This window comes from Cylas formicarius, unplaced genomic scaffold (assembly GCF_029955315.1).
Source record: "Cylas formicarius isolate icCylForm1 unplaced genomic scaffold, icCylForm1.1 PGA_scaffold_8__14_contigs__length_24414737, whole genome shotgun sequence".
NCBI classification, from domain to species: Eukaryota; Metazoa; Arthropoda; class Insecta; order Coleoptera; family Brentidae; genus Cylas; species Cylas formicarius.
In genome coordinates this window covers 19847252-19867207 of record NW_026844361.1, presented here as the reverse complement: position 1 = coordinate 19867207, position 19956 = coordinate 19847252, and the positions used below count along the sequence as shown (strand labels likewise).

Genomic DNA, 19956 nt, shown 5'->3' with positions numbered 1-19956 from the left:
CAATTTTTAATTCCTATTAAAATATCTAGAAATATATACTTTACATTATTATATAGTTTAAACTTCAGAAACGATTTTTTTTAATGGGCTTAACAAAGTTTTATTTATATATATATTTTAATGCGAGTTTTAAGCTCTGTATTTTGATTGTTTATGTTATATTGTTATATTTGTATTTATACCACCCATCCGTTTAACAAGTAAAATAAAATGTTACAGTGGGGGAGCAGTTACGTACATTTCTTGTGGTAATTTTGTTTGAATTAATTTTTGGTACTCGCGATCTCCAATAGAAAGTTCCCTAGTTCTAGTGTAGTTAGCACTAGTTGCTCAAAGTAATTTATCAATTATATCATTTATGCAAATTCGCGCAGTTGCCGGCAATGCAATGACGTAATACTGCAATACATAACCTCCATTATGTGCAGGCCCCCACCGACATAAAAATAATAATAATCATTATCTACGTGCGTGTCTCGCGAAAAATTATTAAATTCACCGCGATGCGGATATTGCAAATTTTTATATAAATTTGACGGTATTCGTCAAAAACATGTTCGCCTAACATATAGTAACTAATAAATTGCTGAGATGACCTCTCACAGTCGATCAACGCCTCTTATGTGATAGTTTGTAATTTATTGTAATTTATTTATCGTGCTGGCTCCGAAATATTTTTATCAGTGAGGTTGGGTGTTTCATCTATAATCAAAATCTAAAATTATCCCGACAATAACCGATTTTTTTTAAATTTGCGCGGACCTTAGTATTCTGTGGGTAATACAGTAAGTTTCGAGCGAGATTTCTAAACAAAAGTATATGACTTATTGGATTGACCATGAAAATCATCCCATGTAGCGGAGAGCCGTCAAAATGACGTCATTAATTAGTCACCAAATGAAGAAAATGACTTTATATATGACGTCAACAGGACGTGTCAAATCCACGTCCTATTGTCTCAGACGAATGACGTCATTCAAGTGACTTCTCTTTAATGTCAATGTTGTCAATTTTTTTCATTTAAGTGACGTCTTTTTTACGTCAATTTAAAGTCAGACATTAGCTATTACCGCCGAAATATAAAAAATTCTTTAAAATGGTTTTTTCTTTTCGGCGTGGGGAAAATCGAAAGTAAATCGCGCAGAAACTGCGGTTTTAATCACATAGTCTGTTACGGTTGCGGAAATTGGAGAATTATAGGGAATGACTAAAGATGGGCCTTTCTTTTAAATAACGGAAGTATGGAAAATGGTCATAAATCCGAAAAAACTGAGTATAGACCATAACAACCCTACATTGGGTGATTGAGTATAAAAGAGAGAATTTATTAATGCCATAATACACAAATATATAAATTTGATTTCCCACGTACTTATTTGAAAATAATTTTAAATTATTAAATAATAAACGAGACACATTTCTTTGACACACTATCTGGAGACCCTCTGGTTTTAAACAGAAGAATTTGACAACGGCTTAAATTAATTATTAAGTTTAAAGTCCATATCGGGAATTAAGCGAGTCATTTGATGACGACATTCGAAAGTCATTTTTGTGATGTTAATAAGACGTACTCTTTTTAACGTGTTTTTCGGACCACTGACGACTAGCGACCACTTATGATTCGAAAATGAAGAGAGTTTTCAGTGGAATTCGTCCGTTGCTTTGGTCGCTTGACGCAGGTGGTTTCATTCTTTAACCCACAGATGGCGCTCGGTGTGATCTCGCCGCCCACTTTCAAACGACATATAAGAGGCGTCGATTTTTGATTTGTGAGTGAAATTACATATGTGTAGTAACGGTACTCAATATATTGTCGGAAGCGGTATTGTTAACAGCCTCGGCGATGGCGCAGTAAGGCATCTCGCTATCGTGCGAGCATTCGTTCACTTTGTCGATATCGAGAAAGAGAAAAATGACGCCCAAAGCGGCGACCGTCGTTCCGAAAATGGCCACTCCGAGGGCAGGCAGCTTGTTCCGGTTCAGGACGAAACCTTCCTCGAGACGGAGATAACAAAGGGCGGGCAACACGTAGGCTAATGGTACCGCCGCCAGCACCCCCTGCTCGTGAAAATATCCGTTTGACCTTACCGCCCTGGATGTGGTTGAAGTTAGATTTGGATTTGGCTTCGGATTTGCGAATATTACAGTGGACCAGTTCGGTATTTACCTTAATTTAAAAAACGTATTCCTGTGGAAATGCTGGGAAATTAAGCAAGGAAATATTGTAAGGGAACTTCCAAAAACCATGTTCAATGTTGCTATACAGCTAATAACCTCTTTTCCGCTCGCATCACCCCAAATAATTCGTTATATTTATTTCGCAATCTCAAAAAAATCTGACGTTGTCCCAGATATTGAATTATACCATTAAAGAGCCTTAAGAGAGCTTCAAAATGATGTATTACTCGGGTCGGGGCGGTCGGAAAGGTATAAAACGACCCCCAATAATGAAATAACCAAATGTGCGTTTTATTTATTTCGGAATCTCAAAAAAAATCTAAGGTTGTTCCAGCTATTGTATTAGACAATTAAAGAGCTTCACAATGATGTACTACTCAACCACCTTGAAGCAGTCGGGAAGATATAAAACTACCCTCAATATATGTTTCTTCAAATGTTGCTTCAAGGTGGTTGAGTAGTACATCATTGTGAAGCTCTTTAATAGTCTAATTGAATCTCTGGGACAAGGTCAGATTTTTTGAGATTGCGAATTAAATAAAACAAATATTTGGTTATTTCATTATTGGGGTAGTTTTATACCTTCCCGACCGCTTCAAGGTGGTTGAGTAGTACATCATTTTGAAGCTCTCTTAAGTGGCTCTTTAATGGTCTAATTCAATATCTGGGACAACGTCAGGTTTTTTTGAGATTTCGAAATAAATAAAACGAATATTTGCTTATTTCATTTTTGGGGGTAGTTTTATACCTTTCCAACCGCTTCAAGGTGGTTGAGTAGTACATCATTGTGAAGCTCTTGTAAGTGGCTCTTTAACTCTCTAATTCAGTAGCTGGGACAACGTCAGATTTTTTTGAGATTCCGAAATAAATAAAACGAACATTTGGTGTTTCATTATTGGGGGTAGTTTTATGCCTTCCCGACCTCTTCAAGGTAGTTGAGAAGTACATCATTGTGAAGCTCTTCTAAGTGGCTCTTTAATTGTCTAATTCAATATCTGGGGCAAAGATAGATTTTTTTGAGATTCCGAAATAAATAAAACGAATATTTGGTTATTACATGATTGGGATAGTTTTATACCCTCCCGACCGCTTCAAGGTGGTTGAGTAGTACATCATTTTGAAGCTCTCCTAAGTGGCTCTTCAATGCTCTAATTTAATATCTGGGATAACGTCCCGTTTTTTTGCGATTCCGAAATAAATAAAACGAACATTTGGTTATTACATGATTGGGATAGTTTTATACCCTCCCGCTTCAAGGTGGTTGAGTAGTACATCAATTTGAAGCTCTCCTAAGTGGCTCTTCAATGCTCTAATTTAATATCTGGGATAACGTCCCGTTTTTTTTGCGATTCCGAAATAAATAAAACGAACATTTGGTTATTACATGATTGGGATAGTTTTATACCCTCCCGACCGCTTCAAGGTGGTTGAGTAGTACATCATTTTGAAGCTCTCTTAAGTGGCTCTTCAATGCTCTAATTTAATATCTGGGATAACGTCCCGTTTTTTTGCGATTCCGAAATAAATAAAACGAACATTTGGTTATTACATGATTGGGGTTAGTTTTATACCCTCCCGACCGCTTCAAGGTGGTTGAGTAGTACATCATTTTGAAGCTCTGCTAAGTGGCTCTTCAATGGTCTAATTCAATATCTAGGACAACGTCAGATTTTTTTCAGATTGCTAAATAAATATGACAAACTTTTTGGTATTTCATAATTGGAGGTAGTTTTTTATATTGCCGACAGTTTCAAGGTGTTGAGTAATACATTATTTTGAAGCTCCACAAAGTATCTCTTCAATGGTCTGGTTAAACATCTGGGATATTTTCAGATTTTTTCAAGATTGCGAAATATTAGTTCAATTATTATTCGCTCTGATAGGAGCGGAAAAGGTGTTATTTTCTGTATAGTTACATTGAATATGGCTTTTGGGAGTTCCCTTACATTATTTCCGTCCTTAATTTGCCGGCATTTCCGCAGGAATACATTTTTTTAATTACTGGAAATAACGAACTGGTCCACTGTAATATTCGCAAATCAAAATCCAAATCTAACTTCAGCCACATCCGCCCTGGCGGGTTCCGGAAATAACTCACGTTTAACTCCAACACTACTCCGAGACAGTCTGTGGCCATGGATATCAAATAGGTCGTAACGATTATTGATAGGGTTAGGCCGTAGTGGACTTTTTCGGAGATTGGCACGTTAGGATCCCTGCCCAACACCGTGTTTTCGATCACCTCCCGTGAGACGAAACATTCTATCGGATACGTAAGCAGGATTTGGACGCTGAACAGCAGGCGGCTGACGTTCATCAAGTCGTCATCCCAGCAGTAGTTTTCCAGCAAATCGCCTGCGAAATTACGCAATTACGTAAGCGCTTACGTAACGCGTAGTGCGTAGAACGTAAGGGTTTAAGCTCTAAATTACAACGCGCATCGACTCGCAAAACAATTTTTATCCTGAGAAAAAAAAATGGTCAAGTTGGTTGGCTTGGGTTACCTTGTGAGTGCGCTTTAAACGTGGCGTACCCCGCGATCCCGAATAGGCATGCGACCACCAGACTGGTCAAGATGGACGCGTGAGTCACAGTCTCCCATTTTTTCTGCGAGGCATCGGCTATCGAGCTGTAGATGAGGAACGTGTTGTGGTGGCACATAAACGCTTCAAAAGAAGATTCGATTAAGTGAATTGGTTAGTCTCGCCCTCCCCACCCCTAGGCTTACCGAACGCCATGATCCCTATCGCCGGGATGATATCCTGGTTGAAAAACCTCCAGGATTCCTGGTGCTTTGGGCTGAAAGCTGACCGATAATTTTGTTTGGTATGCACGATTCAAGATGATACTCACACGATCTCGCTCATCTTCCCGATCCGCAGCAGGATGGAAAACAGGATGAATCCGATACAGACCAGACTGAAGAAGGATATTTTGGCCAACTTGCTGATGTCCCGGTACAAACACAACGGGACGGTAATGAAAACGGTCGCTATCAAAACTATCACTTGCCGTTTGGCGAAGATGTTGTGCGGCGACAAACCAACTAGTCTTATTATTACTTTGGTCACCGTGTCCCCCACCACCACGTTGTACGATACCATAGCTACAACAATGTTGCCGTACAGGCTCGCCGGTATAATGATTTCGAGATCGCCGAAACCATATAGCTACTAGATAATAATATAATGACCCTAGTACAGTAAAAATCGATACTGCAATGATATTTTCGTAGAGATGGAAATGATTTTCCGCGCATGCCTCTACATTTTTACCTACTAACCTACAGTTTGCCTCATATTCTTTCTAAATAGCGATATATACCTAATGAATTAACTTGCCTGAAGATTTAATGTGCTTTGGACATTCCGCACCCGCATTGGTTTTTGAAGGTCATCATCAAAATTCTTTTCATAGTTGCCACAAAAGTTCCTCTATTATCGACATAGGCAGGGCCTCTACATCTCTAGTAGCTATATGGGGCCACCATATTATACATGTTTCCCACCCATAGATATAAGAGTTTATATCTGTGTTATCAATTCGCATTTAAACCACAGAAAACAGAATCTGTTTTCCGTGATTTGAATAGTTTTAAAAGGCGTCCTGGTTATTATGGGGTGACAACTTATCTCTTATTTTTATATATCCAGGAAGTCTGCATTTTCATGGTCAAGTAACAATTTTCTTATTTTAAATAATAGAACAGCCTGTAAATTCATTTCTTTTTTGTTTCTCGGAACTTTCTAGGGATATCTAACCGTTTCGGATTGACATATTTAAAATTTTATGTCCAAGTGAGATTTGCAAGTGTTTATAAATCTATGGATTTTAACCACTTTTACCACCTTTTTTGAATAAAACTAAAAATTTAAATGAAAAAATCTTTTTTTTATAATGTGTCATCCCATAATTAACAAGCTACCCGGTACATGAAGTGAATGTTATGAGGTAATTGACTACCTTAAAGCGCATTAACCAAATAATTTATTCTTTTATTTTGCGTTGCAAAAGTCTGAAAATACTTTTTTTAAATTATTTCTTCAATTCTTACCGATAAAGGGGTAGAAAAACTGCAACGCGCCCAGTAAGTAATACCCGGGTCTTCCGAATGCAGCCTCCATGATTCCCTGATAGGAAAATCTGCCGCTTATGTGACCCGCTTTGATCATCAGAATTAGGGAGTAGTCTGTGACGTAGGCGACGAATACCAAAAGAAACAGGCCGAAACCGAACCCCGCTTCGTGGAGCGCGTACGGGATTCCTAGTTAAACGTTTTTATAAAATTAGTCAGATATTCAACTTTTAAAATTTGCCCAATGATTCAATCAACTCTATAAATTTTCGGTATCAATTTGGACGAAAATGCGCTTCAAATAACTACGATCGAACTTCACTTCGTTTAGTGTATAAATTTAAACGTTTTTTCTGAGAACTGCATCCAAAGAACCAAACAAACTAGAAAACACCAGATGTTTTACATTTATTTATTACAGGTAAGAGTACAGAGACCGAATCGATACCGAAAATTTTCGAATGAAATTTTTAAAATTGTAAACTATCGGTGTGACTACTAGTCGAAGAGCCAGTGCGCGGCTACCTGCATGTCTTTGACCAGACCTGGGTTTTTGTACATCGAGGCCCCTATACCTACTATATATGATGTGGGGACCCACTAAGCCCAAAGCGGCGGACCCAGGTACTGCGCAGGTGAGACAGGTATTTATTTTTGGAGAATTTTAAATATATTTGACCACGGCTGCCGTTTTGAAATCTTAAAATATATTATTATTATTATCGAAAAATAATAAGACAGACAGACAGACAGACAGTTTTGAAAATGCTCAAAAAATTAAAATTTTAAAAGTATTTGACCAGATCTACCATTGAGATATTATTTATATATATATATATATATATATATATATATATATATATATATATATATATATATATATATATATATATATATATATATATATATATATATATATATATATATATTATTCGTTATAGTCTTAAAAACTTATATTAATAACGGCAGACGTTTTTATTGAGTACACTCCTCAGTAGGTAACAAAATCTGTACTACTACCCGGACAGATGTATGCTTACACTGCAGATAGCTATCTTTTTTCTCTCTCCTATTTATTACTATTCTGCTCATTCCAGCTTATAGTATTTTATTTTATAGCTACTACCACTTAAATAATTTAGGGTTTATAACTGAGATGGCTCTGTTATAATTCCAACCTAACGGTTTTTGTCAGATGTTTTCAGTATGTTTGTGAATCTCGATACAGATGCCTCGTGTTTAGTGAATTTAATAAAATACACAGTGTTGCTTTATGTTATTTTTCTTTAATTAAACTAGTGAAGAGTGTTTTTTGTTCCACAGCAAAGACTGAGAAATTATTGACATTTTCAAAAGAGAGAGATGGAATAATGTCGACAAATTTTGAGGTTAAGAAAACATTATAAATTAAAATACAATGAAATAATTCTACTGGTCGAAATTTTTGATTCTGTATATCACAGTAGTTGTTACAAAGCGTTTACGGCTTAAGAAAAAAATGCAACCGATCTCAACAAAGAAGCTGTATTACAACCCACTACGTCGTCGTCTGCAACTGAGCAACCATCAACATTAGCGGATAGCTTAATAACTGATGATGATACAATAGACGTAAACGTTTCTGAGACAGATGAAGTCGTAGAAAAAGATATTGGGGCTGATTTAAATCGGTCGTTGGAGGAGGGACCCTCTGTAGTACCGTCAGTAGTTACAAAACTTTAGTAAACTTTAGTAAAAAAATACAAAATTTTGACGCAACCTCAATACCACCATGTAAGAGTGAACAACTTCTGAGAGCCCATTGCATTTCAACTATTTGGAAAAACGCTTACAAAAAGCAATCTTCAACCTTGGACCCATCGGAGTATGGTTGGTTGGCTTGAGTTGAGAGATATCAACTTCCATCTTTTGTTATCGACTTAATTACCAATGTCCCTTGCAAGTTGATAAAAATTAATTCTTTATCAAATATATTCTATATTTTACAATTTACGGTTTATTTTTACAGAGTCAGATTCAATGGAAGATGACTCCCACACCTTTCAAATTTTGTCTTAAATGAATAAAAAAAAAATACAGATTTGAATTGTTTTATGTTACTTGCATTATACCACAAGATTTCAGATTATTTCGTAATATATCTACTTCATTTATCATCAATCTTATAAATTTTAGTATATAAAGTACAAAAAAAGTATTAATTTTATACATATAGTGATAAAATTAATTACAAGTGAGTTAAATTTATGTAAAACAGCGATCATGATACATCTGACCGGGTAATAGTAAAGATTTTGTTATCCACTGAGGAGTGTACTCAATAAAAACGTCTGCCGTTATTAATATAAGCTTTTAAGACTATAACGAATAATATATCTCAATGGCAGATCTGGTCAAATACTTTCAAAATTCTATTTTTTTGAGCATTTTGAGCAAAAATCCAGGTCTGGTCAAATACATGCAGGTAGCCACCCACTGGCTTATAGAAAAGGCGCGAATATAATTGTTGTAATTAGGAAGCGAATAAAATTATTGACCTGGCGAATCCAAACGCTTTCTAGAATAACATTAGGAGTGTAAACTCTATGAAATTAAGCACTGCGTTATGAAATGCGTTAAGCGCCGCCTATAAAAATATCAAGAGTCGATGTCATTAATTATGGCGCCTTAAAGAGTTTCCGTTTTATTACCTATTACTCCGCTGCCGATAATTGAATTGATGAAGTTAAAGCTGGCCGATGGTAAGGAAGATTTCTGCTCGTTCTCGTCCTCCTACAAATGCCAATCAATAATTGCCGGTTTTAATCATCAGCGGACTCCATTTATCGAACTGGAATGGTTGCCGCCATATAGCTACTAGAGATATAGAAACCCTAGCTATGTCGAAAATACAGCAACTTAAAAAGCATTTATGAAAAAAAAAATCAGATGATTAATTGTAATTGCGCATGCGCAAGATTTAAAACTGCGTTTTAACCAATGACCTCGCGGCAGTCAACAACCAACATGGCCGCTGACAGATCGTCAGTAAGCTTGGATGCGGCATTTTAACTACAGTGTTTTCTCATTAAAATGTTTTTTGAAAACGACCTAAGTGTGTAGAACTCGCTGTCTAGACAGAAAATGAGCAAAATGCAGCTTAGTGGGTGACATATAGAGGCATATGCCGAAAATCATTATCTTCCCTACATTTTTCTCCGTAGTGGGGCCTCTAGTCACTATCTTATCTAATAGCTATATGGTTCCTATATTGCATTGTGTTCTTTGTCATATACGTTAATATTAATGGTAGACAACAATACTTCCACCCGTTTACTTACTTTGTGGAATCATTTAAATCGTTTATCCTTTGAACTAAGTGGATTATGATATGTTTTAACTATGTGTGAATGCGTATTATAATCAACAAAGAAAAGTTTCTTTTCTTAGTATACCTGTTGCATATTACATGATCTGATTTTATTTTTATAGGGAAATAAATTAACCAAACAAGAATACCCCTATTATCCCAAGAGAAAGACAACAATCCCTATCGATAGCAATTTTGTGCCAAAAAATCAAAAATCGGAACTGCGTCAGTATGTAACTCAATAATAGGTATTTTCCATACTTTTTGAAAAAAAAAAACGAGTAGGTCTAAAATTAACCCATAAAACCATATTAATTGGGAAATATTTCAAAGTATATATCGAAGTTTGGTGTAAAGACTGCATTTAAAATAGATAACACAACTGAATATAGGGGTTAACGTGCTGATCATACCTTTAAAATTTATATGAGAGTAATATCTAATTACGTCACTCACTTAAATTCAGTTTTGAAAAGTAGAGAATTGAACCTAGTAGAACCTATGGAGATTAACAAACTGAAATATTCAAATGTATTGCTTAATAATCAACCAGATTTGATTATTTTGTCTATATTAAACATAAATACCTAGAATGACAGTAAGCGTCATTACGGTTTGATTAAGAAGACATGCAGTTTTAAAAAATACAACACAATAACTAAATAAATCAAATACCTGAATACTTACGTTTATTAGCTGCTTCATGTCGTCGAAGGCATTTTCGTGCGAATCTATGCTGCTACCCTAAAAAACCTCCGGTTAACGAATTAGAGTCTAGTCGAGGTTTGACGACAACCGGAAGGAATGATTTGTTCGACGATATTTCATTTTGAAAGTCAGTTTTGGTTAGTTTATTAACAATAAAGATGTGAAAAATACAGTGAAACTTCTCAATAGGCGGACACTCCTCTTTAAACGGACATGTTTTTTGGGACGAAAAAAAAAACGTATTTTTTAACAAATGTAAAGGTTAACAACACTAACACGGAGTATAAAAATCGCACAGATAGTGCAAGATAATATGCTATCACACATTTTAGTAAGCCAAGGATTTTAATTTAGTTTTTTATTTTGTTGGAGTAATCGTCCACACTATAGAAAGAATTTTCAATAAGCAACACTTTGATATTAGTTTTGAACACCTCAAAAGCCATATCTGGCAGCATATTATACAAGTTAATTTTTTTTCACGTGTTGGATAATTATATGAGACACACCTTGAAATATATTAGTATGTTTGTTCATTTCTAAAAGATTGTGGAGATATAGATACAGGGCAGTGTCATTATCTTATATTTTTTAAAATATGGAGAACAGTGTTCATCATGCTTAGCCCTAGCAAGAATTCTTATAGCCCTTTTCTGCATCCTGAATATTTGAACAACATTGACAGAGTTTCCCCATAATATCGTGCCATATGATATGTGAGAATGAAATAAAGCACTGTCATTAGGGCATTTTGGTCTAGGCTCTCCCTAATTTTTCTAAGGACGAATATGCTGGAAGATCGTCTACTATCAAGTGTAGTGCAATGTTGTTGTTGTATTTATCTAGCGAAAAGAATATATTTTAAGTTTTGCCCGTATTCAATTTCAAATAATTGTTATAGGGGAATTACCTTTTTCATTTTTCATATCATCAAGTTGAGACTTGCAGTTTTATTTTGCAAGCAAATGCAGTAAGTTGATTCCACAATTTTTTACTTTGCGAGAAAAAATGTAAATTGTTAACTTTTCGGAAAAGGACAATTTGTCGCAGAAAAATTTGAAATCGGGAAAACTCAAGCGGCGGAAATTGTGAAAAATAAAGACCGAATTCGTGTACAGTGGAAGTCGGGAAGCAACATTGATCAAAAAAGAAATTTTGTAAAAACTGAGCGTCTTCAAATTGACAAAGTGATTGGTTTTCTCGGTTGCGAGATCAAAACATTCCAATATCGGGGCACTTAGTAAAGGCCAAGGCTCAAGAAATAACTGAAAAACTTAATGTTTAAAGATAAGTTGTCCGCACTACTCCTCGGATATCAGCCACACGATGTTTACAATGCCGATGATACTCGTCTTTTCTTTCGAATCTTACCTAACAAAACACTTGCTTTGAAATCCTAAAAATGTAGTGGCGGCAACCTTTCCAAGGGCTTACAATTTTATTTTGTGCTAACATGACAGGACAAAAAGAAAATTTGCTCGTGATCGGAAAGGCTGCCCGACCTAGGGCATTTAAAAATGTAGCAATTAAAATGTGGAAATTTATGAATTTTAAATTTTTAGCATTTTAGATTTTTTGCCCATAAACGACACACCCTGCATATAATCCAAACAATGTTCGAGATAGAGGTAATAGCCCTGGATCTCCCATTTCTCCTGGTATATGAATTTTTCCAATAGTAGAGCAACTGGTTTTGAAAAAAATGCTTGTTGATGACGTCATCGCGTTTAGATTCAGGGCGTGAAATGATGTTTTCATTTGTATTTTTTCGAACAGTGCATGTGATAGACGAAAACCGTAAAGACAAAAGTTGTACCTGTCTATGTGGTCTGTAACACTGTTTAAACCAGTTAACCATATTTTTCACGAATTTTGTTTTAAGGCTAATAATTTCATAGCGAACAGAATGATTTTCAGGGTCTTTTAGATTTTTGTCTATATTCGAAAAACCCTGTACATAATCGAAAAAATGCTTGAAATAGAAGTTATAGTACCGAATCTTCCGCGCCTCCTGGTAAAATAATTTTGCTGATCAAGTTAACAGTTTTCGTTGTCGTCAATTATCGTTATAAGGGGAACCACATTTTCAGTTTTTTGCAATTTGCAGGCGCAACCTATACATTTTTAAAAAATCACCAGGAATAAATGTTTTTGGTCAGGATCTCGCGCGTCTTCTGCATTAAGAATTTTTTCGATCCCGTATACCGTTTTTAAGAAATTATACCCCCCAGCCCCCCAGTTTTAATAGGTTCTGTTAGGGGACTAAACTCTATATGTGTGCCAATTTTGAAATCGCTGCTCCAAATCTCGGACACTTATCGTGTTTCATAGCGATGTACGAAAAACAGAAGAAAATCGCTAAAAAAAGACAGATGCCAATTTCCAATCGCGGCCATTTCCTATGGGCTTATGTGTCTCGTGGAGAGTTTAAAAAGAGCAAAACTTCAGCTCCCTCTATCAAACCGTTCGGAAGTTATTCGCGTTTCTATGGAGCGTCGACAGAGAACAGACAGCAGAGAACGGAGAACAGACAAAAAATTAAAACGTTTCCATCGGTACCAACGGTGACGCTGTACGATGCTCGTTGCCAAAATTTCATAGATTTTTCGAAAGTAACAATAAAGCATGGATGACACGAGACATTATGAATGAATGGCTGTTACAATTTGATAGAAAAATGGCCCTACAAAAGCATCGCAAATTATAAAACAAAAGTTATCTTCTTGCCTCCAAATACGACATCAGTATGTCAGCCTCTAGATCAGGGCATCATACAGAATGTTAAATTTTATTATCGTGGACTCATTGTGAAGCACATTTTATCAAAGTCAATGTCCGCGTCAGATTTTCAAAGCCTGTAGATTTGAGCACGTTATTTTATTAAATCAGCCTGGAATAAAGTTTCGTTGGAAACTATACAAAATTGTTTCAACAAAGCTGGTTTTCAAAAAATAATGATTTTTCTACATCAATGGAATCGGATCCAGAAGATAATATACCACTATCTAAGATAATTGAACAAGATAATTGAACAATGTGTTAGAGAAATGAACATAACGCAAGAAACTCTTCGAAAATATTGGAATCGACAATATTACAGCCACGGAGGAGACTCGTTTGAACTTTGAAGATTGAATTGACAACATGAAAGAACCTGAACCGGAAGCAGACAGCGATCTTAAAAATAATTACCTATCTAAAATTTTTTTGTTAAAGAGGACCAGTGCATTTCAACACCTTAAAAATTTAGAAGATCATTTTCAGTCAAGTTTGTTAAAGCAAAAAACAATAAATACGCGTCAGGCTAGTATCTTGGAGTTTGTAAATAAATAAAATTAATTCACCTACATTTTTTTCTATAGTTTTTTTTGTATGTTTTTAAACAAATATATGTAATACATATTTACGATTTATGTTGTTTTTTTTTTCTCATGCACCTCTAATGAGCGGACAAACAGTTATGGTAGTTTTTACTGAACTTTTTTTGAGTGAAGCTTTAGTTTTTCAAAAAAAAAGTTTCTTAACTTGTGCGCCTCGAAAACACCTACAAAATGGGCTGGGGTTTGAGTGAATCGCTTCACAAACAAAAAGTTATGGCAAAATACCTTCTAAAACGGCTGTTTTTTAATTGTTAATAAACCAAACCATACCATACCAGACCATACTGAATAAGTTTCATACACATAGCCATAAAACAAACCCTGGAAAGTTCAAGTAAAAAGATTCAATTTTTTTCTTATGCTTATTCTAGCAATATCAGAGTTACAGTTCATATTCTTCTTATAAACAAACAGAATAATTAACAGGAAAATAATGCGATCGAAACTCCGAAGACTTTTAACATGAAACATTAGCCAGCGATTTATTGCTGCCACTGTCCTCGCACCAGGTGGCAATTACAAGTGCCCCAAATACGTTACGTTTGGATTAAGCACGTAATTGGAAAAATGGTATTTCCTCGCGTGTTCAAAGTTTTCGCGCCGACCAATTTAACGGATCACGCGAACTGCCGTGTCTGTAGGTATGCGCAACTGGTTGGTAAATAATAATGATTTGGCTGAATCCCAGTTGTATCAGTGTCATAGTTCGCCAGCATTTCATATCAACCGAAATAAAAGTATGTTCAATAGGTAAGACAAGAAACATGTTTCGGGCGACATGTTTCGTCCAAAACGGCGTCATCAGATACATAAAAATGTTGAAAACATATCTCAAATTTTATTATCCATATTGGTGATTTTCTACACCGACCGGGACTGTTGATGCGATCCTTAGCGAATTTTTTTTATATTAAATTTGTGTTTTCACGAATGATACTCTAGGTTTAGTGGCTTTCTTGTATTATATATATTTACCCCAGTATCTGAGAAAATGGATGAATTTTTCAGTTTTTTTTTTAAATTATAGTCCTACTGGTAACATTTAAAGTGTAATTGAAATTATTTCAATTTTTGTGAAGAAAAGGAGTGATAAAAAGGGGTACACGTGGACCAGAAATATAGTGCTTTGACAACAGACTCCGTGCCCACTGTTTATAGAGCACACTGCCGAGCAGACCCTTATCCGTAACCATTCCAGAACCGTCCTAGGAATTTATCTACTTACACTAACAAGCGGAGTGTAAATAAGTTTTCAATCTTTTTCGCTATTCTTGAAGCATGTACATAAAAAAATTAGTACAAAGAAACAATTTATTACGTTGCATTTCATTACATTTCTACAGAGTATCATTATTAATATACAAAATATTAAATATAATAATAATAAAGTATCAGTTACTTAAAAAATCGTCACGGTTATTAATTGTTTGGAACTGAAAAACGATTTTCTTCGAAAAAGTATGCAAGACTGTTGGGTACAAGTAATGTTTAAGTCTGTAAGTACCTTTTTATGCAATTCTTCTAGCGTTAGATCTGCGTGTGGCTTTTTAAAAACTCGCATCACTTTCCAGTTACAGTTACAGTTGACTCCATAACATTAGTCAAGTCACTTGTTTGTATTGTTGCTCCTACTTCCCCTTCTGAATTTTTTCATCTCTTATAAAATTGTAAACATTCAATACAATTTGTTTAGTATCCGAGAACAAATTGGATGCGTTTTTTTTTATTTGTTGAGGTAGTTCGACTACCATCTCCACTTCGTCTTCAAATTCTTCGTATTTTCAAACTTACTTGTAAGATAAATAGAGTCCAGTATAAATACGAACATATTGCAATTCAGATTAAACTCTTAAGAACTATGTTTATCACCTGATGTTAAAATAAACGAAAATACCCCACAGCATCAATGCTTAATCAAATCTAAAACAGTCCATTTACGTTTCAAATAAAACTTTCATGTTTCTACAAACATTCGTTACGGTTTATCTCAAAACAAGAACTACTTAATGCAGAATAAACATCTGTTGGATGGGGCCTGCGAAGCCCTGCGGTTAAGGTACTGTGAAATACTTAAAAAGTCAAAGCAATAAATGCATTATATTTTTGGTCGTATTATAACAGAAAAGCAACTTAATGTAGGCTACTCATAAACATAATTGTGATAGCTTAAAAAGTAAATATATATATATATATATATATATATATATATATATATATATATATATATATATATATATATATATATATATATATATATATATATATATATATATATATATATATATATATATATATTATTTTAGAAACAAGCAAAAACGTTAAGACTCAATAAAACAAGTTCCATTGGTAAAATAAGAAAAAAAAAATTTTTTTTGGTATTGACTGGTTGGCATTTTTATTTAGAAAGCGCGGAACACCCTGTAGGTACTTGGAAGGCGGAATGACAAGGATAAAAGAGCCTATCACCCCCCTCGACTCACCCTATCTTCGGAAAACTGCCGTCTCGCGTCCAAAATATAACTATTTTCACCGACGACGCCTCTCGTCGCCATCGCGTCTCGGAAATCAGCCGGTGTCAGTTTAAAAAAAAATCCGGAAGAGTCGCGGTCCGAGATGGAGCATCCCGCAGGACACCGTTTCTCACGCAAATGATTAGGGTGGATTGCGTAACGGGATGGAGGGAGCGACGCCGGATTCATGAATGAAATCCGACACCACACAATTCGGGGGAAATTATTGATTTTCAAGAAATCATGCGCGCCTTTTCTCGTTTTCTGCTTTATATACCGAGCGAACCGCAGAAATACGGGTGGATTTTTTTTCAAATTCCGTCTTGGTGCATGTCGACGTTGCATGGCATGGCATTGCAACAACAATTCTTTGATAATATTAATCGGTATAAAAAAAAACATGTTTTTCGAATATCCAACAATAGAGTTGGTGAATTATTTCTATATTGTAGATTAATAATTATTATTCTTAAAAGCTATTTCTATATTAATTTTTCAAAGAAACTTCCACAGGCTACTGCAATACGTTTTACAACACTTTTGGATTCTTCCTGCGTTGGTTTTTGCTGAGTCGAACTTGCTGACGTTAGATATTATTGTTCGACCCTATTCGGGCCCTTAATATTCTCGTCCTTCGAGCCGGATTATCTGAAAAAGCGCCTGGAAAATGCAGTCTATTTAGATATTGTTACCATTTTGCACGTATTTGCACCTTCTTTTGCAGCAATCACGTTTTTTATCTCTGTTGCTAACCGTTTTTTTGCACTCTCCGGATATCGTTTTTTGCTCAGTGTATCACGCACTTCGCAGCTTGCAGGATCGCGTTCGGAATTTGGCTCGTTGGCCACAGGACAATTGAACCTAACCACATTCGTTTGACACTCGCATACCACGAATTTGTTTGTTTACGTTTTCGCGTCTCGTATTCCAAGTTTCGCGTTCAAATAAATTGAATCACCTCCTTTTGGATTTATTGCCTAACCATTTGTTTTACCATTTTTGGATTGGAAATTGCCGCCGCGTCGAATTTCACGAACCTTTTGAAAATACGAATTTGCTTGTTTACTTTTGCAGAAGCCTTTACATTACATTTAAAAATGAGTGAATACACAGGCCTTACTAGACAGCAGAAGTCCATCCTAACCCGTTGTGAGAATACGCTCACAAAAGCGCAAATGGCGTAAGATGCACATGCTGACACGAAAGACATGAAAGTTTTTCAACTGCGTCTATCGGATTTGGACCCTCTCATTACTGAATTTGACGATTTGCACTGTCAAGTTTGCAGGTTAGATTTAAACGAGCAGCAGGAAAGCGAACAGGAAGCACTGGTAGTTTCATTTGACGAGATAAAATATTCCATAAAATCCATTGCTCGCGATCTTCTTCCTGATACATTCCCACAAAATTCTTCATTATCGCCGATGAACAGACAAGGCCATACCACCGGTTTGGAAATTCAAAAGGTAAACGTACCACCCTTCAACGGGGATTAGAAAGCGCGACTCTTCCTTTTCATACTCTTCCAAATCCCTCTGTTTCAAAGAGTTATATTTTTCTCTTTGTGTCATCGTTAGAATGGTGCAACAAGAGGTTTTCTCTGAAGAATTGAGGAGGATTCTGAAGAACAAACCTTGTTCCAAACCCCTTCGTAAACTGGACCTATGCTTGGACACTCTGGGCGTTCTCAGAATGGGGCGAAGGTTGCGTTACACGGACCTTGAATACGAAGTCAAGCATCCTATATTGTTACCCCGGGTTTATAGAATCACCACATTAATAATAGAGAAATTCCATAAAACCCACGGACATCCAGGTCCTCGCCTACTAGAACATTTGCTAGCCCAGCAATTCTGGATATTGTCCATTAAGCGTGTCATTCGCAGTGTGATAGCACATTGCGTCATTTGTGCCCTTTACCAGCCAACTAGCCAACTTCCCATCCGTGTTTCGTCCTACATACATGTTTTTAAATGAGACAATTGATTCCATTGAACCAATTGTCACTTATTCCGCTCCGCTAGGGATACAGGAGTGTTTGTTGCAAAACAGTGCAAAGAGAATTTCGTTTAGTTTCTTCTTATTTGTTACATTTGGTTTTCTTTTTTTTTTATAAAACATTTTGTATAAAAATTTGTATTTTTATAGTGGGGGAATGTTCAGAATTCATTGTTTCTATTTTCAATAGTCCTTTTAACTCACTAAAGTCGGGTTAGAGACCTTTTGGTAAGTTAAAATAGAAACAATGGATTCTGAACAGCGCCAAATAAACCTATCTAGAGGATTATTAAAGATTCAGCTGCCAATATTTCCTAATTTAATAATATTAATGTTAAATTAAATGTTAATGTTAATTTGCTAATAGCTACTAGAGATATAGAAACAACTTTGAAAAGGAATTTTGAGAAGATTCAGTTTTCATCCAATGAACTTTCGGCAGTCAACGCCCAACATGGCCGCTGACAGATCGTCAATAATTTTGGATGCGGAATTTTTACGGCAATATTAAAAATAAGTTAAGTGTATGTATAACGCTGTTTACAAAGAAAGGCGCAAAGTGAGCGAAATTTAGAGGCATGCGAGGAATTGTTAAGAAAAAAACATAGCCACCTGAGGCGCACTAATTTTTAATGTTATTACCCAAAGGAAATGTCAAATTGGTTATGCTGAACAATTAACGATTAAAACGTTCTGAAATACGAAATAGTTTATATGCTCCCAATTCATTTAAAAACAATCATCTCAAAATTTATTGATGTGAAGAAAACAAAAATAACAGTTTTATATTTATATTTTATATTTATATTTATATTTTCTTATGAATATAAAATATAAAAGAACCGACAGATGCAGAAGATCCAGTGCAATAACATTTATTTCAGGTATTTTTTCGATTATATAAAAGGTTTTCAAATTATAGGCAAAATCTGAAAGACCTAGAAAATTGCTTTTTTACAGAGTAAATGATTAGCCGCAAATCAAGAATCGTAAAAAATATGGCTAATTGGTTCAAATGGTGTCAAAGGCCGCATCAAGAGCTACAATTTTTGTATTTGCGGTTTGCGTCTATCACATACGCCGCGCGGGATATTTGAAAAAATCCACATTGAAATCGCTATTTCGGGAGCTGTCAAGACGCCATGACGTCAGTGATTATTACGGCGTACTGGATGGTTTCAGAAAAAACTTATTTTCTCGAAAACCATTTACTATTTTTAAAAGATTCTTGAACCAGGACGCGTAAAAAAGCCAGGGCTATAACCTCTACTTCGAACAATGATTGTATCACATACGCGGTGTGTCGTTTATGGGCAAAAAATCTAAAATATCCTAATAATTTCCGTTTTTGTGGCAAAATTAGTGGCGATAAATGAAAAACCGTTAAAGATGGGATAATTTTATTTGAACAGTTTCAGGATTCGTCAATGATACAGGGCGCGAGATATTTGAAAAAATATCATTCGACAACGGTATTATTTGTGCAAATTTTGATATTTATCGATGTTTGCTGTAACTTTGAAGTTCCACGAGATGTGAAGGTCATTTTATACGGGGTGCATGCACAATTAAATTACATCGATTTTGCGAAAGTTCCATAGTGGTCCGCAGGAGCACGATAAATAAAAAGTTGCTTCGCGCTACGCGCTACGAACTTACCCCGCCCAGTGAAGATTTTTCGAAAGCAATCTTGTTACTCGTATAAAAATTGTATATCTCGATAACGATAAGTCCTATGGGATCGCCGTTGGTACA

General features: G+C 35.6%; 1 protein-coding gene across 3 annotated transcripts; it reads right to left on the bottom strand.

The window, feature by feature from the left end:
- Positions 1–1768: 1768 nt before the first annotated feature.
- On the bottom strand, positions 1769–16740 carry LOC132706285 (putative sodium-coupled neutral amino acid transporter 11). Of its 3 annotated transcripts, none has more exons than XM_060677535.1 (9): positions 16174–16721; positions 10293–10349; positions 8947–9028; positions 6236–6445; positions 5035–5287; positions 4910–4980; positions 4686–4847; positions 4280–4536; positions 1769–2061 (listed from the first exon to the last, which is right to left on the bottom strand). In XM_060677535.1, exons 1-9 carry the CDS (start codon positions 16603–16605, stop codon positions 1783–1785), a joined length of 1803 nt encoding a protein of 600 aa, XP_060533518.1. In that variant the 5' UTR covers positions 16606–16721; the 3' UTR covers positions 1769–1782. The 3 variants fall into 3 exon arrangements, with proteins under 3 accessions (XP_060533518.1, XP_060533519.1, XP_060533520.1); XM_060677536.1 differs by lacking the exon at positions 16174–16721 and adding an exon at positions 15198–15605; XM_060677537.1 differs by lacking the exon at positions 1769–2061 and having other exon boundaries at positions 4398–4536; positions 4910–4987; positions 16174–16740.
- Positions 16741–19956: the final 3216 nt, after the last annotated feature.

Excerpts from the sequence above, each read along its gene's own strand:
- LOC132706285 (XM_060677535.1), bottom strand. The coding sequence starts at position 16,605 with ATGTTTTTTTTTATACCGATTAATATTATCAAAGAATTGTTGTTGCAA. Across the intron at positions 4,848-4,909 it reads GATAGGGATCATGGCGTTCG|CGTTTATGTGCCACCACAAC; the intron begins GTAAGCCTAGGG and ends CTTCTTTTGAAG. Across the intron at positions 4,537-4,685 it reads GTTTAAAGCGCACTCACAAG|GCGATTTGCTGGAAAACTAC; the intron begins GTAACCCAAGCC and ends GTAATTTCGCAG.